General features: G+C 35.4%; 1 protein-coding gene across 1 annotated transcript in view; it reads left to right on the top strand.

The window, feature by feature from the left end:
- The window catches only part of LOC150100651 (glucose-6-phosphate 1-dehydrogenase-like), a 221,548-nt gene extending 203,699 nt beyond the window's left edge, over positions 1 to 17,849 (top strand). The window contains exons 10-11 of the mRNA XM_090401922.1: positions 346 to 515; positions 17,234 to 17,849. Of these exons, the coding sequence (XP_090258048.1) occupies positions 346 to 515; positions 17,234 to 17,324 (261 nt within the window). The 3' untranslated portion in view covers positions 17,325 to 17,849. The remainder of the gene's footprint in view (positions 1 to 345; positions 516 to 17,233) is intronic.
- The last annotated feature ends 7,674 nt before the right edge of the window (positions 17,850 to 25,523 follow it).

Below are 25,523 nucleotides of genomic sequence, written 5' to 3' on the forward strand. Positions count from 1 at the left end.
AAAAAATACTGTACCGTAATAATAATAAAATAAATAATAATAGTTAAAATAATAATTATTAATTAAAAATAATAGTACACAAAATAATAATACGTAATAAATAAAACTTTTTTCTTTTAAACCGCAGTTCGGATTAGCGAGATACCACTGTATATCACTGAGTGATAATTTATATATATATATATATATATTTATTTTTTTATATTTTTTTTTTTTTTTTTCAAAAGTGAAAGAATATAATTTTAGGAGACTTTATCTATAATTTATGATTTAATTAACTTGGAAAAATTTAAAATAATAAAATTTTTTATAAACATTTGTAACTGAAACTTTATGTTGCATTAGAATGTCATTCTCCCTGATGCATATGAACGCTTAATATTGGATGTATTCTGTGGAAGCCAAATGCATTTTGTTCGTAGTGATGAGCTGGCAGAAGCCTGGCGTATCTTTACACCATTATTGCATCACATTGAAAAAGAAAGAATTAAACCACTTCCATATGTATTTGGGAGGTAGAGTATAATCTTTATTACTACAGCATTAATTTTTGAACTAACTAAAATTGTGTAATCATTCATGGCCTTTTTTAATAGGAGTACCAGTTTTCATTAATTTTTCATTTATTCATAATTTTTATTTCTGATGTTTGTTTGTATAATGTGCCTTAATAAGTTAGGATTATTTTTTTCCAATTCCTAATTGAGAATATATATATATATATGAGGGCAACATAAAAAATATATATTTTTTCTTTTGCCCTCACCCATTTGCAAACCTATAGTACATTTGGTACTGCAGGTGTGTTTGGAATTTTTTTCTATTTTTTATCAATTTTATATATTTTTTGTACTTTTAATTTATATTTTTTACATAGTCTGGAAACCCTGCTCTAGAGACCAAACATGGAACGTTTTCAAGCCACTTCAGACCTCCAATAAGGAGGTCTGAAGTGGCCTAAAACACTGGGCAATGAAATTCATCTCTCACCTAATGATAATCACAAACATCAATGTCTATGACAGGATGATTTGAATCTGCAGCCTGTTGATTGGAGAGTGGGTATGCTAATGAAGTAAGTAATGATTTATTGGTTGGAGAGTGGGTATTACTATATGAAGTAAGTAATGATTTATTACTTAGATATTTGAATGAAAACAAGATTGGATCTCATTTTTATTTAAAGCATAAGTTTCCTAAAAGTACCAGTTTCCTAAAAATGAAAATTCTTGCTAAGTGACGTGTGATAGATTAGAGCAAGATCATAAAGAGTTAAGGGGGGGTACACACACACACACACACACACACACACACACACAGTAAAACCCCTTTTTTACACTTTTCAGGGGACTGATGGAAAAAAGTGTAAATAGCAGGATATTTAAAAAAAGGCTAAAAGATCACTTACTGCTAGTATGTGAGTCTACATACTAGATTACAAAATTTAATAACTGAAAATAAATGAATTTACAATTACGTATATTTATCTATTTAAAAAAAATCTTTAATTGTTGATTGTTTTTGCTTTTCGTTTTTTTTTTCACATAGCGCCAGATTGCTTTGCATTAAGTTCAATGCATGACCTGTTTTTTACTATCGTGTTCAAAGTGGACACGGAGAGTCCAAGATCTTTTGCTAAATGCACATGTGTTCTGGCATTCCAATTTACACGTCGCAGAATTGCCATCTTTTCTTCTACCGAAATACATTTTCTGTCTTTTTTCTCCATATTACTAACATGGATCATCCACCACGCCAACTTGAAAGCAACTTTCACACGCTAAATTACGTAGCAGAAATTCTGCAATATCAATTCGTAGTGTGATTGAAAAATCACGGTATCACTACATCACTGCTGCAAGAGTGCAAGTCACAGTGATGGCAGAAACGAAACTACAGCCAAAAGCAATACCATCTGGGAACAGAAATGAGCAGATTTCTGCAGAAATCGATTCGAAAATCAGTATTGCCACCTGAGAAAAAAAACGCAAATCATGGGAAATAACGTCCACATCAAGTTGTTAATGGCAGGAAAACAATATATCGTAAGAATAGGCCTTGAGACGGGACCAGCGGAAAATGGCGTAAATGGCAGGAAAACGTAATTTGCGGGAACGTAAAAACAGGGTTTTAATGTATATATATATATATATATATATATATATATATTAGGGTTACTAAGTAATTTTATAAATTTAGTTATTTTATTCCTAATCCCAAGTAAGCAAACAGTTAAGTTTGTGCCTGAACGCAGTTCAAGTCTAAAGGTGGTGCAACTCATAGTAAAGGTGGGTAAAGCTCTGATCACTATTCTTAGTATTTTCCATAATGTAAAGCATATCTCACTAAGAGATGTATACTGCAATACATTATGGGTGGGATCACTACCCAGACCGATTTCAACCTTTTTTGAGGTCTCCTCAGTGAGTAGCTAGACCCTAAATACCAGGGTTTTAGTAATACAGAGCCTTATCAACTTTACCTATGCAAGTTGCAACAAGGTGTTTTTATTTTTAATAAAAATCTCTGGAGGAGATATATTTCAACCTTTTTTTGAGGAGACCTCAAAAAAGGTTGAAACCGGTCTGGGTAGTGACCCCACCCACAATATATTGCAGTATACATCTCTTAGTGAGATGTGCTTTACATTATGGAAAATACTAAGAATAGTGATCAGAGCTTTACCCACCTTTACTATGAGTTGCACCACCTTTAGACTTGAACTACGTTCAGGCGAAAACTTAACTGTTTGCTTACTTGGGATTAGGAGTAAAATAACTAAGTTTATAAAATTACTTAGTAACCCTAATATACATTACCCAAGGTAAAAAAACCAATTTACATATATATATATATATATATATATGTGTGTGTGTGTGTATTTTTTTTTTTTTTTTTTTATTCTAATTATGTTATTTTGGACAACATGAATGTATGCAATATTTAAAAGCTGCTACATTAGGAATGAATAATTCATACCTTAACTGTGTCAAAAACTCTAAAATAAAACAGAATACACAACCGGTTTTTTCTTGTCATGACAAAGCTAATTTCGATTGGGATAAAAATGACAGTCATTTATCTGCCAGATGCTTATTAAATTTTCATTAAGTAAAACTTTTGATGACCAAAAAAATTTATTTTATTCAATACTAATATTTTAATCAAATATGCTTATTGCTTACCCCATGTATCTGGTTAAGTTAGAGAATTATAATATCAAGACAAAATAGCAGGATCGTACATGATATCTGATCATATGCAGAGATGTGCAATTCAATTTCATTTCTGTTGAGAGGGAATGGACAACTGCATGTACAGTCATCTTGAGGCAAAATGAAAATGCAAGAATTTTGAATTTAGTTCTTAGTTTTCAATGGAGAAATCATTAAAAAATGTGAAGATGGATACCTTAGGTCCAAGAGGATATTGCAATTTATGTATACTAATTCTTGATGCCAGAAGTATTAGGTATAAGGGAGAGGAATTTGGGACATTAGTTTGTGTGACTTGGCCAAAAGTTACATAAATTAGTGAAACTTGCTTGAGGAGGAGGATAAGTTACAGGGAACAAAATATCAGGAATAATGTACTTTCAGGAAGGACAGAGAAAAAAAACAGGATAGGGGAAAGGGTATTACTGATGACAGTAGAAGACCTGCAGCAAGCATAGAAGTTCCACAGATAAACAGTTATAAGAAGTCTCTGTCTCAACATTATCTATCTATCCCAATGGCTTTAACAGGCCTTTAAGGCCCACAACCTTCCAAGCAAGCTTGGATTTCGTAACCGAAATACGAGGATAGAATGGTCACTCCTATGCCTCAAGGTATTCTTGGCTGTATCCATGTGTGTTCACGGGGCCGGTTTGCCTGCTTGCGGGATGAAAAACACCAGATTAACTGGCGGAAAAAACCCTATTGCCCGCGCCCAAGACCGGCTAACTTGGCTATGGCTGAGGAAGATCCTTCAGCTCCTCACGTCGTTGACGGGAATCGAACCTAGGACACTCCTTCCCCAGGCATATGGTTGCAAAGCACAAAGCCACTAGGCTAACCGCGCGTCTCAACATTAGCTAGTCTCAAATGTGCTTAAGGAGCATAAGCAAATAATTATTATGACCTGAATTATTGTCTCCTTCCAGTCTATATCCTCTGTTGATGGAAGAAGGAAAAGAACATGGGAGGAGAAGGTTAGAACATGGAATTTATGCAGCTGCTGAGAGAAGTAATTACTTAACACTGCATGTGAGGGTGGGAAACTAGAGTCAAGAGTTCTTGATGTGGTAATAGCATTAGATGATTTTTCCATAACTGTGGATAATTATTTTGCATTCGTTTGGGCATAGTGATGTCGTTTTTGAATGTACGAAATTTTCAGTTAATAATGACTGCTTTTCATGTCATGACACTGCTCCAAGCTTCGTCCTAAGTTTTTCATAATACTGGCTAGATCTAGATGCACCAAACCAGGATTTGGCCTTAGCACTAATTATTTGGCTAAAGCATACTGAATTAAATTTTATAAACAAATATTTTGAAAATAAAAAATACACTAATTAAAAATTTATAAATTTTTTAAATATAATAAAACATTTGTTCATAAATTTAATTCTCAATGTTTAAAATTTAATTAATTATGCTTTAGCTGAATAATCAGCACTTTGGTCAAATTGCAAAATAAATAAAGATAAAAAAAAAGTGTAATAATACTTCACTTAATCATGTGACCAAATGGGGAAAAAATGCATACATACATACATACATATATATATATATAAAGTTTTAAAGTTTTAAAAACAAACCAAAGATTTTATGGAAATACAATCTTTGACATTGGAGTTGCCTTATAATCACTCTTTATTAGTTCTTCTGATAAGGCTGGCTTGGTTGGCCATGTGGTTAGTGTATCCGCTCTCCAACCAAAAGACTGTGGGTTCGAATCCCGCCATAGGTGTGATGTTTGCTATTGTTTATGAAAATACTAGTAGTGGTAGTGGTTGGCAGTAGATGGTATTGGTGTAGATATGAAGGTAGTTGAGGTTAGTGGAGTACTGGAGACGGAAACTTATAGAATAGATGCTCTCCCTAGATGAGTCTTTGGACTCCCTGGAGGTGTCACGTAATAATAAAGGTTTCACTGGCCTTGCAGCTGTTTCAAACCGTTCGTTCTTCAATGAGAACCAACAGTTCACACAGAAACTTTAAGAGACAAGAATCTTCATTCAATACAAAAGCAATTCGTTTTAGAGAATTGTAAAAGTAAGCACTGATGCTTACTCTTAAGCATCAGTGGTTAAGAGTAATTATCAAAGAAGAACTTAAATGTAGTCATCATGGAGTTGTAAAATAAACAGATCAATCCATATTTCATGTGCTACTTAAGAAACTTGGGAAGTTTTTTAAGTAGCAAGCTAAGACAACGGATTGCATTCTCATGCCGAGGATTGTATTCTCATAAACTCTCTTGTCTTTATCTGAATTTCTCCAAGTTTCTCTCTCTCTCTCTGTATATATATATATATATATATATATATAATAATTGTCAAATATTTATTTATAAATCTCAGCATTAAAAATTTCTAGCATCTCAGCTGTAAATATACAGCTGAGATGCTAGAGCTAGGTTTCTGGATTATGTAAAAATTATTATTTTTATTATTATTATACTGGCACCTCCATGGAGTCTGAAGACTCATCATGGGAGACCCAATCTATCCACACAATCTATCACACCTCTCCTTGAACCCATTAACTGATAAAGCACTCTGGCAACCCACTCCATTCGTTCACCACTCTCCAAGCAAAAAATCTAGTCCTCACATCCCCTACTGACTACACCTTTATTCAACTTCCAGGGATGACCCACTTGTTCTGGTCCCTCTAGCCAAGTGCTGAAATATTTTCCCAGCGTTTATCCTATAAAATTATTTAAGCAACTTAAATGGGCAACTTTCATTCATCACTATCCACACAATCTATCATACCCCTCCTTGAACCCACTAACAGATAAAGCACTCATAAATGACTCTGGCAAACCATTCCACTCATTCACCACTCTGCAAGCAAAAAATCTAGTTCTCACACCCCTACTGACCACACTTTTATTAAACTTCCAGGGATGACTCTTTGTTCTGGTCCCTCTGGCCAAGTGCTGAAACATTTCCTGCATATCCCCTCTTTTTCTCCTATCAACCAACTTTGCAATCCACACACCTTCGATCTATCTTCATAGGGAACATTCCACTCACAATCTTGGTCGCTTGCCTCTGAATCCTCTTCACTGCTTCCTCATCCCTAAGAAACCCAGGGAACCAGACTTGAGCACAGTAATCCAGATGTGGGCATATTAAGACCTTATAAACAGGAATTACAAATTCCTTGTCTCTACTTGTTAGTGTGTATTCTTCAATAGCCAAGTAATCTTATGAGCTATGGTAGCAACCTTAGCAATATGTCCTCTAAACTTTAACTGTCTGTCTACCACCACCCCTAAATCTCTAGCTTCATCTGTTTCCTGGAGTGCAGTGCCATCAATATGATAACACAGCTTGTAATCTATTTATCCCAAAATGCATAATTTTACATTTCTTGACATTAAACTGACACCCATAACTTTTGCTCATTTAAATCGTCCTGAAAGCTTTCCACATTGCCTTGATCAACTATTATTACCCAGCTTCGCATCATCAGCAAACAACTGAATATTTCCTGTCAGGTTATTTCCAATATCATTTATGTACAAATTAAACAGCAATGGTCCCAGCATTGAATCTTCTGGCACACCACTAGTCACCTATTTTTGCCTCGATATCACTTTTTGATATGTTCAACAGCCATCCTCTTATCCACTTGATTTGTGTCATTATCCATCCCCATTTGTTTTAATTTGTGTAACAGTGTTCCATGTGGTATTCTGTTAAATGCCTTTAACAGAATACCACATGGTATTCTGTCCTTCACAAAGCCATGTTGACCCTCATACAGTATCATATTTTTATCTACCCATTCTTGAAATCTCGTTTTTACCAATTTTCTACTACTTTTACCATGCCTGAGATACTGATTGGTCTATAATTTGCTACTGCAGTCTTAGAACCTCTAAGACTGTAGTAGCAAGGAATTATTTTGTCCTTTTCCCACTCCCTTGGAACGCTACCTGAGCTGAGACTTAAAGAGCCTAGTCATTGCCAGTTTCATTGCACATTCTTGCAAAATCCTAGCTGTGATATCTCATCTAATCCCACAGCTGTATTTACATTTTGATTCTGCAATATCCTAAGAACCTCCAATTCATCAACCTCTGTTCCCACATTAGTATCTGTTATATAGGTTAACATGTTCATTGCCAATCAAGCGATATCACGTGATGCGAGTTCTCACCAAACGGCCGATCACGCGTTATCGCGTAGACGTCACTAACTAAATAAATAAAAAAAAAATTTGGCCACCACACGAAATTCCAATTTTCAGTTTGGCAATGAATGATATCGCGCGATCATGCGATATCGCGTGATGCGAGTTCTCGCCAAACGGCCGATCACGCGTTATCGCCTGGACGTCGCTAACTAAATAAAAAAATAAAAAAAATTTGGCCACCACACGAAATTCCAATTTTCAGCTTGGCAATGAAAGTGTTAAAGCAGCAACCTCACTAGGAATATATATGCTTGCAAAGTGGTCACTCAGTAACTCAACTATTTTATCTGCTTCTGTCTCCTCATGACCATCATCACTCATTAAGGTTAATCTTCCATAGTCATTCTTCCTCTTACTTGCCACATAATGAAAGAACTCTTTAGGATTTCCTTTGGCCTGCTCGACTAAATTCTTTTCATAATCTGATTTTGCCTTCCTTGCCATTCTAGTCATCTTTCTCTTTATATACCCTCCACAGCATTTTCTTCTTCTGCAGCTTGTACTTAATGATATCACTCATCCATCTAACTCCTATCCAATTAACCCTCCTTACTCTAGGTATAGAATTTAATACAGCTTCCTCTAGATGACCGTTAACTATATTCCATGCACTACTCACATCCTTATCTGCATGTTTTATGCCATGTACAGATTTAAACTTTATCCTAAGCATGTCATAATCACCTGCCTTGTAGTTCCACAAATATCCCTTCTTGATAGAATATTTCTCATGTTTTACAATCTCCCAAGTCAAGATCGCATGGTCACTTTCACCAATTGGAGGCAATGTTGTCACCGTGATTATGGATAGCTCTTCTGATCCTATAACCAGGTCCAATATTCTCCCAACCTAGTTCCCTCCATCACATGCCACCTTAAGTAATTATCTCTCAGTAGGTGTATAAATTCTATTTCCTCTCTGCCATGTGATCTTTCTTCCTTCCAGTCTATATCTCCATAGTTGAAGTCCCCCATAATAATCACTCGATCCGTATTCATTGTACTAATTTGGCGATGCATGCCTTTCAGATCATCTGTGGAACTCCCTAGCCTATTGCAACAACCAACTGTATATTTTGTCGTATTGGTGTTAATCTCACACCAGATTGCTTCAAATGAACAGCCACCCTTCCACCTGTCTCCTATTCTTTTTGGTTGCAATTCATCTGCTATCACCAGCAGTACTCCTTCCCCCATCCTATCCTCTCTATCTTCCCTGAAAATACCAAACCCTTCACATTCAGTCCCTGTAACTACATCGTCTGCTGTTAGCCAAGTCTCACTATTGCTTATAGCTTTTGACAAGGTTGCACTAACCAATGCCAAAAACTCTTCCCTCTTGTTCCTGATAATCCCCCCCATTACTTTCTGAATTGACTATCCTATTCAATATTTTTGCTTCAGAGAGAGACACTAGATTCATCACTTGGTCATTCTCACATTCACTTGCTTCATGGGTGCCTTCACACAACTCACTTGCTTCCGCTCTAATTGCTTACGTTTCCCTGAATTTGTAGCATGCTCACTGCACAAAGCTCTCTCCAGATACCTAATGCCAAAACCATTCAGATGCAGTACATCCGCATTGTACAAATTCTTCTTTCCATCAAACAAATTCTACATCATTCCTTTTGCACAATTTACATATAGACTCATTGGCTATCAATGCCCTCCTCAGTTCGCCTCTGTCACAGCGTGGTAGAAGACTTATAATCTTCACCTTCTCGCTCTTCAGTTTTGCCTCTTCTAACAACGCCTTTACATCTTCCCTCATAGAATATTTCTCACCTCTCAAATTATTGGTACCAACCAAGACAATAATTTCCTTCGACTTACTTTTTTGCATCCGGATGGCATGGCTAATATCATGAATTTTTGCTCCTGGGAAATGCGATTTTGTCATACTTTCATTAAGTACTCCCCTGATCATTGAGTCTCCGTACATAATTTTCTCCTTATCTTGTTTTTTTTTTTCGGTCAGTTTTTATTATTCTTTTGGATCACCTGCTTCTTTCTTTTTTCAGCCCTGCTTAACTCTTGCCACTTCTGCAGTTTTTCAAATTTACGCTTTGTCTTATGAAGGATAACATTTAAGCATGCTATTTCTTTATTAATATCCATTTCATTCTCCTCTATTTCCATGGTCGCACGTTCAATATTATTAACATCAGTTTCCATCTTATTGTCACCTAACAGACACTTACATTTAAAATATACTTAATATTGGAAGTTTTTTTTCCCACTTGGTTAGACTATAATAAATTTAGTTTAATCCTTTATCCAAGTGTAAGCAAACAAAGTTTGTGCCTGAAATATCTTCAGAACTGAGGCAATTCATAGTAAAGGTGGACCAAGCTCTCATCACATGTCCACAAGGAGATGTGCTTTGCATTATGGGAGATACTGAGAAGCACATCTCCTTGTGGACATGTATAATACTATGCATTGAGAGAAGGGCCACTATCCAGACCAGTTTCGACCTTTATTGATGTAAAGGTGAAGCGGGCTCTAAAAATAAGACGATGCCGAAAGATCACCCAACTTGCCGCCGTTGTTCCACTGAGTGACAGGCTCACCCTGTCACCGAGAAGAACTTCTCAGCATTGGCTCTACCCAGTGGCAGGCTCACCCCACCACCACCAAGCAGAGCCATAATCTCAGTGGTGGCCCCACTCAGAGACAGGCAAAAACCTAACCCCAAGCAGAGCCTCTCGGAGCCAGGTTCAGACTGGTTTCGACCTTTCTTGAGGTCTCTTCAGTGGGAGCCAGACCCAGAAGTGGTGATACTGAGGCAGAAGCAATGGAGAAGTCATATTTACCTATATGAGTTGCCAAAAGGTGTACCACCTTATTGGCAACTCATATATTGGTTAGACTATAATAAATTTAGTTTAAACCTTTATCCAAGTGTGAGCAAACAAAGTTTGTGCCTGAAAATATCTTCAGGATTGAGGTAAGGTAGTACAACACCAGGCAACTCACAGCAAAGGTGGATAAAGCTCTCAACTCCTTGTCTCAGTATTTCCCATAATGCACAGTACATCTCCTTGCGGACATGTATGCTGCTATGAGTTGCAGCATTAAGGGAAGGGCCATTACCCATACCAGTTTCGACCTTTATTGAGGTCTCGTCAGTGGGAGCCAGGCCCAGAGTGGAGATACTAAGGCAGAAGCAATAGGAGAGGTCATCCTTACCTATAAGAGTTGCCAAAAGGTGTGCCACCTTATTATTAAATTACTCTGCATTTAGAGAAAGATGTTTGAAAGTTTATTTTTCACTTGGTTAGACTATAATAAATTTAGTTTAATCTTTTATCCAAGTATAAGCAAACAAAGTTTGCACCTGAAAATATCTTCAGGAAGGTTGCACACCTTTTGGCAACTCCTATAGGTAAGGATGACCTCTCCTATTGCTTCTGCCTTAGTATCTCCACTCTGTGCCTGGCTCTCACTGACGAGACCTCAATAAAGGTTGAAACCGGTATGGGTAGTGGCCCTTCCCTTAATGCTTAGCAGTATATATACATGTCCGCAAGGAGATGTGCTGTGCATTATGGGAGATACTGAGACAAGGAGGTGAAAGCTTCATCCACCTTTGCTGCGAGTTGCCTGGTGTTGTACTACCTTACCTCAGTTCTGAAGATATTTTCAGGCGCAAACTTTGTTTGCTCACACTTGGATAAAGGATTAAACTAAATTTATTTTAATAAATTTAGTTTAATCCTTTATCCAAGGAGCCAGTGGGTCTGGCTCCCACTGACGAGACCTCAATAAAAGTCGAAACTGGTCTGGGTGGGTAGTGGCCCTTCCTTTAATGCTATGCATTAAACTAAATTTATTATAATAAATTTAGTTTAATCCTTTATCCAAGGAGCCAGTGGGTCTGGCTCCCACTGACGAGACCTCAATAAAAGTCGAAACTGGTCTGGGTAGTGGCCCTTCCTTTAATGCTATGCATTAAACTAAATTTATTATAATAAATTTAGTTTAATCCTTTATCCAAGGAGCCAGTGGGTCTGGCTCCCACTGACGAGACCTCAATAAAAGTCGAAACTGGTCTGGGTAGTGGCCCTTCCTTTAATGCTATGCATTAAAGGAAGGGCCACTACATGTCCGCAAGGAGATGTGCTTTGCATTATGGGAGATACTGAGACAAGGAGTGATGAGAGTTTGGTCCACCTTTACTACGAGTTACCTCAGTCCTGAAGATACTTCAGGCACAAACTTTGTTTGCTTACACTTGGATAAAGGATTAAACTAAATTTATTATACGTAATATATACTCTCTCTCTCTCTCTCTCCAGTTTCAGTTTGCTTCCATGTGTTCTTTAATTTTCTCAGCACATACACTGCAGTGAATAATATCCCATAAATTCAAATTGCTGGACAACGTGGTCCTTGCTGCCATTGTACATTGCATTGGTACCATGCTGACAGTATCACAATAAAAATGTTATAAATATATTAATACTCTAAAAATCTGAAAATCTACACTAATGCACTATAATACTCTAATTTTCTGATGGAAAAAACACAACAAAACAGATAAAAATTGCTGATTTCACATGAGCGCCAAATTACACGACCACTCACAATATAAAACAAAATATAAACAAATATGTAAAAAAAAAATTGAAAGTAGCCTTTAACCCATTTACTTTACTACAGTACTATGGGTTTATAACCTTTCATAGGTGAGAAACATAAAAAAATTGAAATGGGCTACTGAGTGACTCATTTAATGTGAATGCACTTAAGAAGATGTATGACAGGAATTGTGTGAATAGTGATTAGCTTCTTGAAATGAGCTTTGGGAACCTTTGGAGATAGCTGGATACTTGACAAGATTATATTATTGTTTTAATCCCTTACACAAGCATAAGCAACAATGTTTGTATGTGAAGTATTTTCATCTCATCTTTTATATAGAGGGCTGTTGACTTCATATCTACTGAATATATCGTGTAATTTTATACTTTAGTTCATAAAGGTTTGAAAGTGGGTCATGGTGGAATACCCATTCCTTCAATATACTCCAAATGAAGGCATCAAGTGATCTCACATCACTTGATGCCTTCTTTACATTCAGCTGAATGTAAAGGGTATGGGAATTCTTTGAACCTCGAAATAAGCCTCCCAGGGAAGTGATCTGATAAATAGGCTATAGTTGTGAGCAACCTGTCATATGTGATGTGTGACAGGCTGAACCATTCTTTTGGAATACCTGTGCACAAAATGGCATGACACATTCTATGCAAATACTGATCAGAACCAACACATTTTTGAACAATAGCCTTTTTATTCAAGGTCACAGTTACACCACCACCCTCTTCAGTGAAGTAGGGCCCAATTATTGCCATGGCTGGAAACTAACTGCACACTATATAGTGACTTTCTCATTGTGAAAAGGTTTCTCTTGGACAAATTCAGGTCTCGAGAAACTAAGAAACCTGTAGGTTCATCTGTTTACATGACCAGTTAGATGGAAATATGCTTTGTCTCCAAGAACCAGACATTATGGATGAAGGACAGATCTTCATAGATACTGGCGAGCACACGTGCACAGTATTCCCACCATGCATCGTAATCCGTTGCTGTTAAACACTGACCACCTGAATGACATGTGAAAAGGCATCCAGCTCGTAAGGGATTCTCTGCAGTGACTGCCTCGGTATCCCAAATTTTGTCACTTTAAATCTGCCTGCATTTTGAAGACTGTAACACTTGCTCCAGCACAGACACCTGTGATTCTTATTTGTGCTAACAGTTCGTTGTGTCCCCGAATGCCCTTTGCATTGTGGCAGAACACTCCTGGTATGTCGGAACCTCTCGATTAAGGCAATGATGGCACTATTGCTTGGGACATGCTTATGGAAACAACAAACAAATTGCTCACTAACATTTTGTAGGCTTGGACCATTTGCTCTACCAACTCCATATAAATGAAAATAAAAATCAACAATAATCGTCGTTGTTTCTGTCAACACCGTTGCTACAGCTAAATGTAATGGCGTAGGCTCAACGTGTTCTTCTACTAATGTCCATACAGTCAAATGGCATATCTCATGGCACATGTACTGAAGTTGGGGGTGTCAAAGTTCAGTACTGTTGTTTTTTTTCATGCCAACCATACCATATTATGGAGCACTTGGCTCACCCATTGTGTACTGACCAACAGTGTTTTTTTTTTTTTTTTTTTTTTTAATATATATATATATATATATATATTATTTGTTCCGTATAGTTTTTTGGGGACATCTCCTGAGATATATTTTTGTTTTAGTCTGGGTAGACCATAACAGACTTGGTATATTATTGAGCCTTTGGCTCATCCATTTTGAGCTTCAGGCAGTGGGTTAAAAAAAAAAAAATTAAAAAAAGACTTACCTGTTCAGTATGTTTATGTTTTGCAGGGTCATGCTCACTGTAATCTACTGCTTGGCATATTAATTGGTTAAGGTGAATATCAGCATTTGCAAAAAATTTTGGAGCCTTTTCATGTAAGAATGTTTTCATCTCAGGGATTATCAGCTTCTTGATGAAGCTATATATTTCTTGCAAATCATGGTGCATCAAACACTATTTTGTAAACATTTGCTTTAGATTATCTGTAATATGCTAATGTTTGAATCTGCTGTATGCAATTCCATGCAGGCCAGCCATACATCAAGACTGGCATGATCAGCATCTTGTATATCAGCAGTTCTGTGCTTAGCCGGCTACGATGATTCAGTAACGAATATAGTTGCCCCATTGCTCTGTTTACTTTTGAGCTGACATGATTAATATGAGTTGTGAAGTGAAGCGTCCTTTAACTAGTTGGATCCCTAAATATTAAGCTATTGTACCATGGAATAGGGTGCCAAGCATGACCACTTTGCCTTGTAGGAACACTCACCTTGTAAATAGCACTGCACTGCTCTTCTCTGCATTAACATCTGTTTGTCATTTTTATTAATCATTGTTCCAGTTCTGAGACTGTATTTTGCAGTTTCAGTTGCCAGTCTAGGTTGCAGAATCATCTGTATATTGGTCCATTGTGTTGGCAACTGTGCATAGGATGCCTGCTATGATTTTGTATTCAGATGATCTGATTCCCTATAGCTTCACTTGGAGTTTGCATTCATTGTACCATATTTTGTCAAATGCTTTTGTGACATCCAACTGGATCTTCCCTGTGTGCTGCTTCCAATTGAACCCTATGCTGATGTTTTCCATGACTGAGAACTTGTTCTGTGGAGTGGTTTCCGTAGAATCCAAATTTTTTGCTTATCGAGGATGATATTTAATTCTTTAGTGACCTTCTGCAGTCTTATTAGTATTACCAACTTGCTATTTTTCCTAGGTAGGAAAACAGGCTCATTGGTCAAAAGTTTTGGGGAAGATTGTGCTACTTTTTTCTGGTTTTGGGATTAAGATTACATATGCTACTTTTCATTGTGCAGGGAAGTAGTGATATCTTAATATTGCATTAATAATAGCAACAATGTGCACTATGGCTTTATGTGGCAGGCATTGGATGATTTTGTTAAAAATCCCATTTGGACCTGGTGCTTTCCTGTTCTTAAGTTTGATGCTTTCATGTACCTTAGCAGGTGATGTCAGTTGAATGGGATTTATGTGCTCTGTGCATTTTAGCATACAATGTACATAAGCATGTACTTTACTGATGAAGTCTAGATCTGCATGAATTCTGCAGTCTGAATTCTGAATTCTAGATCTGCAAGTTTAGGCTGACATCAGAAGTTTAAACTTTGTCTATGTCATAGTCACCATGAATTGGTGGGAGGGGTTTATGTTCTATGCATATTGCTTTGGTTATTTTCCAGAGCATCTGATCTTCCATGTTTAAGGACTGAAGTTTTATCTTCTGCTGTTGATTTTGATAGTTTTTAAGCGCATATCGAACTCCCTTTGTAGCACTAATGAGTGCTTACCAGTGTTCTTGAGGTATGTATTCTCTGGTATCAGCTCCTGGCTCTGTTCTTTTCACAGATCAGGTTTTTAATCTTATTCGGAAGTCAGTCAGAGTTTGTTCATGGCACATCTGCAGTGGCAACTGTTAATGACATTGTTATCTGCTTTTCCAAGCTCAAAATTGAGTCTTCCTGTTTTTCCTTTGAGTCAATGGTTGGAACTGAGCCTACCGATTTATGTAGAGCAGTTGTTAATTTTGTCCATTTGAAAGTTGGGACCCGATCTGAGATATTTTCGCGTTGTGAGCTCAGTTGCAGTAAAATCGGGTTGTGGTCAAAGCTGAGGTTGTCCATCACACTTATTTGGTATTGATGCATAATATTTTGTAGTATCACTATGTCAAGAACATCAGGAAATCCTGCTACAGTGCAGTACATGTTCTTAAGGTCCTATAATCACAGTGTTTCTGAAAGCAGCAAAGTCATCGAGGGTTCTACCATTCTGATTTGTAGTTCTGCTGTTCCAGGCTATTTCAGATACCAAGGTTTAAACCAGTGTAGAAATCATATATATACATGTACAAGTAGTAAAATGGTGTATCACCATATTATTAATTGAGATTAGAGAGTAATTCCAGATCAGAGATAATGGTAGAAAGTTTCATCCTAGTTTAAAAAATATATTATACTAGACAAGAAATTATATTCCTGTTTTAATCCTTTACTCAAGTGTAAGCAAACAAAGTTTATGTGCGAAGTGTCTTCATAAATAATGTACTTGTATGTACAGGGTTAACTTCATATCAGTTGCCTCAGTATCTATAATGCAAAATTATTATGGGAAGGTCACTACTGAAACCTTTTGATCTTTACTGAGGTCACATCAGTGGGAGCCAGACCCAGGAAGATACCAAGATTAAAATGCAGAAGTCATATATCTTCTATATACAAGTGTAAAATGATATATCATCATTTTACACTTGTATTTATTTATTTATTTATTATATTATTAAATACTCCAGATCAGAGATAGTTGTAGAAATCCCTCCTCTCATGCTCCAGTTTTGATTTTATTTAGCATTGCAATTCCCATAGTCAGTCTAAAGTTGCTGATTTTGAAGGTTCTGCCTTTATTTTCTGATGAATTATACTTTTGTAGGCACATTCTTTTATTATTACAGTTTTAAATGAATGGTAATATGTGGATTAATAACATCCTTTTCAGTGAGTGATTGTAGAAGATAATTCATTTTTACAAGAGGCTTTTACAAGCTATGCCTTGGATTACTCTGAACATAAAAGATGATTAAAAAAATTTTTTTAACCTGGTCATAAACACCGTCTCATTACATTTGCTGTGTAAATGATAATTTGTCCTTTCAAATTTGGAATTTTGTTCCATCATTTTCTGATAACTTATGATAACTGCACACACACATGCATGCACACATATTGTAAAATGATTAGAACTCGGTATAAAGTTATTTGATATGAATCAAATAAAAACTTTAAAGCCCAATACAGTTTTACAATGAATGATATTTTTCTACAAAATATGCAATAATCTGTTAAATTCATGTTTGTTTGTCCATCCCATATCTATATGGATGGATCTTATTTATTTAGTATAGGATGACAAAAGTAGACATACCATCCAAAATAATGCAAAATTATATCCTGTATGTCTATGATACACAAACAAAAAATAGTTCTTCATTCATTTGCTATAATGATGAATGTTACCTTCACTATACAAAAAAGTTTTTTGCAAAATGCTCTTTTAAAATTGTGATTCTTTTGGATAATTTTTTTATATAATTAGGATAAAGTATTCTATCTGAAAACAGCTGTCTGTTTGGTTAATTATTCTTTTTTTTTTTTTTTACTTTCTTATCCTAGTCGAGGCCCAAAAGAAAGTGATGACTTGTGCATGCAATATGGCTTCAAGTTTTATGGAACTTATAAATGGATAAAACCCTCACAAATGTAGATGTATACCTGAACCCAATTTTCATGTAATTTTCTTTTGTATCATTTGTTTTTGGCTAGAATTCATAATTTCAAAATGTTCAAATTATTAACATATTATAGATAGCTATATAAGCATATGAAAAGTAAATTAATTAAAATTATAAAGCAATAAAAAACAAAGATGCATACAAAACAGGCTCTAATAGTAAATTAACAAGCAAAAATATGTAACAGAGTGATATTTATCTTCCTTGCTTTATGTTTAAAAAAAAAAAAAAAAATGGGGTGAGGAGAATAAACAAATTGTTGTCAGTATTAAATTTGAAACTATATTTCTCTTTAAGAACAGTATATTATATGATGGTAATGAAAATCAAATGCATAATATAAAATCTTTATTATACAATGAAACCTGTAGGGAATCCAGGAATAAACAAATACATGTAATAACCACAGTAATAAATTTTAATAAGTAAATATTTCATCCTAAGTATCCTAGGACATTGTCAGTACAGTTAATTCAAACAATACTAGGAATAACATACAGTTAGGGCACATGATTACATGGAATCCCAATATGCGTGCAGTAGCATGTTATAGAATTAAATTAAAATATGTCTGGAGGAAAAAAAAAATTACATTAAAATAAGATAACATATTAAAATTATTTTACACAATTTTGTATGACAATTTCCCATACTTTAGGAATAGCAAGAACGTCATTATGGTTTAGATTTGGCCTGTGAAGTAGGGCTTCAGCACTTTCTTTATATAAACGTTCATGTTTATATAAAGATCTATGTAGAAATTTGATCTTTTTTCCCAATGGATTCTATGGTTTGGGTTTTCAACTCCGTGTTGAGCGAGACCAGATTTCTGCGGTTTGATAAGACAGATATGGTCTTGATGTTCCGAAATACGTTTCTGAACAGATCTACCTGTCTGTCCATAGTAAGACAGTTTACAGGAGTATGGAACCTCGTACACACCAGGTAGCTTCAGAGGTGAGAGTTTGTCTTCAGGAGAAGGTAACAAGTTATAGATCTGATTGATGGGTTTTTAGGTAGTAGCAAGATTGTATTTCTTCATAATTTTTGAAAGACGTTCAGAGATGCCCTTGACATAAGGTATGGAAATTCTATGGGCTTGTTCTTAGTGTTTCAAAAAATTCAGGGATCAAAGCATTTGATAAAAGTAATATTAATCTACATAAAAAATACCATAATTGGTTAAATCGATCTAAGAAAAATATCAACAAATTACCGACCAAACAATGGGTTGTCAACTTATCTAACCATCCACTAACAGAAGATGAATTAAATGTTCTAGCAAGAGGGTATAAATTTGCCATTTCACCTAAATGCTTTCCATATTTAGATTTTACACACAACATTGAAAGACACATCGGCCATCTTTCCAGTATTGAAGCCAACAGACTTCGTTTCGAAATAGCCAAAATAATCTATGATGCCAAACCTTCTGACTTAAATATCCCACCATCAGAATTGAAAGCTCTTACCTCCTTAAAATGTAATAAAAACATAATCATCACCAGAGCCGACAAGCGAAATACCACTGTGGTTCTAGATATCGATTTGTATGACCAAAAATTGAATTTACTACTCCGAGATCGAAATACTTATGCCAAACTTGATTATGATCCTACAAAAAGACAGCTCAAGAAACTGAACAAGTTACTTGATGAAATCACTTCCTTAGATGAAGAAACAATAAAAAAACTCAGGACATACCATGCTAGATCTCCTAGAATATACGGTTTACCTAAGCTTCACAAGAATAACGTTCCACTCAGACCAGTCGTGGATTCTATTAACAGCCCGACTTACAAGTTATCAAAATTTTTATCTAACCTTCTCCATCCTCTAATAGGCCACTCAGCCTCATCAATTAAAAATTCCACAGAGTTTCATGCAAAAATAAAAGACATTGAACTGTTGGAAACTGACATGCTAATTAGCTTTGACATTGTCTCCCTCTTCACTAATATTCCCCATAAGGAAACAGTAGACTTGTTAACTCAAAAATTTCCGTATGATATTGTTGAATTATTCAAATTTGTTATTACATCCAGTTACTTCACTTGAAAAGAAAAAATTTACAAGCAAGAGGAAGGAACAGCAATGGAGTCTCCCTTATCACCAAACCTGTTTCTAGAATACCTTGAAGAGAAAATTTTCATGTCTAAACCCAATCCAAAAATTTGGCTTAAGATATGTTTGTCACGTCTTTGCTGTCAGGGGTCATTCCGAACAAGAACTACATCTGTTTCTAGATAAAATAAACTTTCTTCATCCTTGCATCAAATATACACCAGAAAAAGAATCTCCACAGGGTATCTCCTTTCTGGATTTACACATCCAAAGAAAAGAAGAATGGTTCCGTCTCCACTTCTGTCTATTTGCAAGCCAACATTTTCAGGTCACTACATTCACAATTCTTCTGCTCATCATCCATCTCAAAAATTTGGCATCATTAAATCTTTAGTAACCAGAGCACACAGATTCTGCTCCTCTGAAGAATTGCAAACCAAGAATTGGAAATAATCAAAAATACAGCCATACTAAATGGATACCAGTGGCACACTCAGGATTTAATCTTGGAGGGGGGGACTGAGTATTCAAGATTTAACCTTGGGAGGGGGGGAAGAGCACTCATGATTTAATCTTGGGGGAGCAGAGTTGAGGAGACGATTTGAGAATACACACTACACATTGCATGCGACCTATAACTAAGCATCTGCAGTGATCGCCAATACATGATACCCGTGATCTCTGGCCTGGCTCGGACAAACAAAGTATCGCCCGAGCACTACTTCGTTCACAACGGCTGTGATTCCCAAGAGCCGGATGGTATTCCCACCTTATGTGACCGCTAATTCATAAGTAGTATAGAAATAGAAGACACGACACAACATAAATTTAAAAAAAAAAAAAGAATTTTAATTAGGAAAATATTTTTGGATATTTTTCTAGTCTTTTTTTTCCTTTTTTTTTGGGGGGGGGAGACTTGGCCCCCTCCCTGGGTGCACCAATGATGGATACAATCTTAAAACAACTCAAAAAATCATCAGTCACTTCCCCACACATCAACCTAGACAAGAACAAGCACATAGGATTCCTATACCTTATGTCAAAGGCATCTCCGAACGTCTTTCAAAAATTATGAAGAAATGCAATCTTGCTACTACCTACAAACCCATCAACCAGATCTATAACTTGCTACTTTCTCCTAAAGACAAAGTCTCACCTCTGATGCTACCTGGCATGTATGAGGTTCCATTCTCCTGTAAACTGTCTTACTATGGACAGACAGGTGGATCTGTTCAGGAACTCATTTCAGAACATCAAGACCATATCTGTCTTATCAAACCACAGAAATCTGACCTCGTTCAACACAAAGTTGAAAACCCAAACCATAGGATCCATTAGGAAAAGACCAAACTTCTACATAGATCTTTATATAAACATGAACGTTTATATAAAGAAAGCGCTGAAGCCCTACTTCACAGACCAAATCTAAACCATAATGACGTTACTGTTCCTAAAGTATAGGAAATTGTCATACAAAATTGTTTAAAATAATTTTTATATATGTTATCTTATTTTAATGTAATTTTTTCCCCTCCAGATATATTTTAATTTAATTCTATAACATGCTGCTGCATGTACATTGGGATTCCATTATAATCATGTGCCCTAACTGTATGTTATTGCTAGTATTGTTTGAATTAACTGTACTGACAATGTCCTAAGATACTTAGGATGAAATATTTACTTATTAAAACTTATTACTGTGGTTGTGTTTGTTTAGTCATTATATAAAACCTAGTTAATAGATCCAATTTTTCCAATCAACTTCTAGAGTTAATTCTGAGTTCTGAAATAGCACATAAGCACAAAAACAAAACCACAAATATCTTTCCTATAAGAAATAACCACTTGTTATCTTCTTGATTTACAAATTCCATAAGGCACACAAAATTAGTCTTTTTAACACTCGTAAAAACTAAAAATTCTTTACAAATGCTAGCCTGGTTGGCGAATCAAACAGCATACTCACTTTTCAACAGGCTGCAAGTTTGAATCCTGCCATGGGAATGGATATTGGTGGTTACTTTAGGCAAAGATGAATTTCATTGTCCATTGTGAAACAGCCATTCTGCTTATTAAAAGTGGGAAGTGACAAAATGTCATGCTCAGTCTCTCTCTCGAGCAGGGTATTTCCAGATTATGTAAAAAATAAATGAAAGATACAAAAAGTCAATAAAAAATTATTAGTTCACTCATGATACCAATGTATTATTGGTTTACAACTTTTGTAAGTAGGAGTTATATGAAAAAAAATAGATAAAGTTATTTCTTTTTGAGAGTGAGGGCAATTATTTTAAAAAACCACATCAGTAAAATACCTTGAGAAGTTTCACAGACCGTAAACATTACTTGTTTCTTAAAAGCCTATAATTATTCATTACACTTATGGAATTATGAGTATTTCTGTGTCCTTCCTTCTGGTTTTTCTAATAAAAATTCAGGTTGAAATATATTTGAGAAACATAGACAGAAATTGTAAAATTATATTATAATTGCATCAAAAAAAGAGTGAACAGGGTTACTGTAATAAGTTATTTGTTTACTGTGGATCAAAAAACATATATAAAGAACAAACTAATTTAGTGACAGTTCTAAGTAATTATTTCTCAGAATTTCTGTAGATATAGATATACAGTCTGAATGATTTAGATTGGGTAGTGAACCATTGCTTCATAGAGTTGCAAAAAAAAATATAGTTTGCATTAACTTCTATACAATATGTTTACTGTGGATCAAAAAACATATATAAAGAACAAACTAATTTAGTGACAGTTCTAGGTAATTATTTCTCAGAATTTCTGTATAGATATAGATATACAGTCTGAATGATTTAGATTGGGGTAGTGAACCATTGCTTCATAGAGTTGCAAAAAAAAATATAGTTTGCAGTAACTTCTATACAGTATAACTGGGCTGATCAGCAAAGCAAATTGTAATGGTATCTCCATGCCATGAGGCTGTGGGTTCAAGCCTCAAGTAAGCAGGATAGTAGTTTCATGCTAGGTGGACTATCATCTGCTATCTGAAGAAATTCACAAATATTCATACCATAGTGGGATTTAAAGAAAAAAATGGCAAATAAAATTTTGTGTCTAGTATTAGTGATATGGGATGCAGATTGATTTATCAGCATAATACCAGTTTTTGCATTCATCAACATTTAAAACAGAAAGAAATTCACTGGAACCAAATGAAGATAATATTCTGAAGCTGATTAAATTATAAAGTTTCTGAACGGAATCATTCAGACTGCATGCCTATATTGACATTATGTGAAGTAATTATTTTTCACTATCACTGAGTTTGCTCTTGTTCGTTCTTTTTTAAATATATCTGTATTTTTCATTTATTTTTGTATATTTTTATGTAGCTTTATATGTTAAGGGAAACATGAGATGTATTTTTTGAATTGCTGGTTATTGTGAGATATTTAAATACTATATTAATATATAATAAAAACAGATGAAATCTTTTGTATTTAATTAAAGAGCAATTTTTATTATATATGTAGATTGACACATTTCTCTTAGATGTGCATTTCAGACAATAAACAAGGAATCAGATATTCTGAAAACATAAATAAATAAACAGAAAAAAAAGTAGCCCAGAGAAAATCATCCACTGAAGGGCCATGTCAGTAGAACGGCCATCTCTGTTTAAATGCAAGGAGAGCTTCTCCAAAAACTAGGCAAATTCTTCCAATCACCTTAACCTCTGTGAGTCACCCCAAGGATCATTTTAACTCATTAACTCTCAATCCCTGAACGATCCTCAGCAGTGGTTCTACTCAGTGAAAGCACACTTTACCACCGAGCAGAACTGCTCATCTCCCAAGAATAAGTAATCACCAAAGGACCCCAATAAAGGCACATCAATAGATCATACCATAGGTAAGCATCTAATGGATTGCAGTAATCGAGACCACTTCAGCAGTCCTACATCCATGGAAAAGCTGTTTAAGTAGGAGCAGTGGTGTAGCTAGAGCCTTTGCTGCCTGGGGCGGTCCCTGAGTTTGCTGCCCCTCTCAATACACACCAAAAATACTACAGAAAGTCAAAACAACGTGTAGGGAAATAAATTAACACACTATGTTTATTTTTGAAGTAAAACTTTAATTTCAACATTCTAAAATGTTATTTTTCTTGCTTTTCTGTTAGCAAAGTCGTCGATGACATTGGTGAAGTCTACTTTATAGTAATGTCGGTAATTCTTAATCAATTTTATTTAGAAAAACTCCTCTCACAACTAGCGACACTTACAGCAATTGTGAGGAAAATTTGCAGTAGTATTACAATATTTTGAAATGAGTTCTCGAGACTGTTTTTTAGAATTAACTGTAAAAGTTCAAAAAAGTTCAGTGCTGCCAGGGGCGGACGGACCACCCCCTCTTCCCCCTTCTAGCTATGCCTCTGAGTAGGAGCCTTCTCCAAAAACTAGGACAATCTCTCAGATAACCCACCCCTAATGAGTGACTCGGCAGTGGTCTACTGAGCAACAGACTCACCCTGCCATCGAGCAGATATGCTCATCTCCCAAGAAAAAGCATCCACCAAGGGAGCCCTGATGAGACCACATCAGTAGATGCTATACCATAGGCAAGCATCCATTGGAATGCAGTGAACGACATTTCAGCAGATCCCACATCCATGGACGGTTTAGGTGCAGGGGATTCTCCAATAACTTGGACAATCCCTCAGATCACCCAAGCAATGAGTGACATGAAGGATCATTTAATTCAGTTACTTCAGCAGACTTCCCACCATCCTGGGAAATGTCACCCCCAGACCCAGAAGAGATACTAAGTTTGAATTAATGCATAAGTCATATACATGTAATAGAAAGGTGTATCACCTTATTATTAAAATACTTCAGATCAGAATTTTTTTTCACTTAGTTACAAAATAAATTAAACTTTCCAAAAATTATATTCTTGATTAATCTTTTATCCAAGTTTAAGCAAACAAATTGTGTGTGTGAAGTATCTTTATTACTATGCTACTTATATATATAGAGGCTGATGACTTCAGATCAACTGCCTTAGTATGAAGTTATCACGAAGACTTTTTGCATGCAAGCTTTGTTTGCTTACACTTGAATAAAGGATTAAACAAAAATATAATAATCTTTACAAATTTCACACGTTGACTGTCAACTATGAGTTATCACTTATTATATTTGCATATCTCAAGATATTGACACTGGCAGCAAGTTTACATATTAGGCTAATGGCTGCCAACATATTAAATTAAGCTTGCATACTGAAAAGTCTGCTATTTTCTGATTGATAAAAAGTAAACTTCAGCATACAATAAACAGTCACTTCAGTCTCACATCTGTGAAGAAGCAGGTACTTGTTTAATTCTTTACTTTTGATTATGTTAGAAATTCCAAACACAGATGCTGAAAATTTTAATTAAATTGATTTTATACGATCACTGAAAGAAATTAAGTTATCGTTTCGTTGTTCTAGAAGGTTCATTAAAATGATTTGATTAAATGAAATGAAGCCATTTCTCTCTCTCTCTCTCATGCGTGTGTGTGTGCGCGTGCGCACGCGCGTGCATGCACTTCTAAAGAATTAGAAGAGAAGACTATCAAAATGCTCCTTGAATATAAAAACATACATAGGTTACATACTCGGTTTTCATCCTTTGTTGTAAATAAACAAAAATTCTCACTCAGAGCAATCTTTTTGCACTTGTATTCTAATTACTTAATGGGAAAACAAACTAAGTCAATTTCCTTTTCGAATATTCTGACTTATCTTTCTTGATGTAAACAAATTTATTTTTTTCTAATAAATGCACTCCAAGTGATTAAATGAAAATATTAAGTTATTTTCTTCCTTTTTACATTTGATGAAGGAGAACACCCAAGTTACAAACATTGACAAAGGCCTACAACAAGTCCAGTTTGAGTGCTAATGTATAAATATCATATGATTGCTCTTGACATTTGCATTGGTGTTAAATTGATTACAGCATAGACGGCCCATTTATCAAGTTACCATCTTATGATCTGCATTCCACACTTTGCAGTTGGATTGCCAATGTGTCTTCTGGTCAGTTATTATATGTTATAGCATATACTTTCTCTGATTTCCCTAC

Source organism: Typopeltis vanoorti, chromosome 12 (assembly GCF_054136105.1).
Source record: "Typopeltis vanoorti isolate ZY-2024b chromosome 12, IOZ_Tvanoo_1.0, whole genome shotgun sequence".
Taxonomy (NCBI): Eukaryota; Metazoa; Arthropoda; class Arachnida; order Uropygi; family Thelyphonidae; genus Typopeltis; species Typopeltis vanoorti.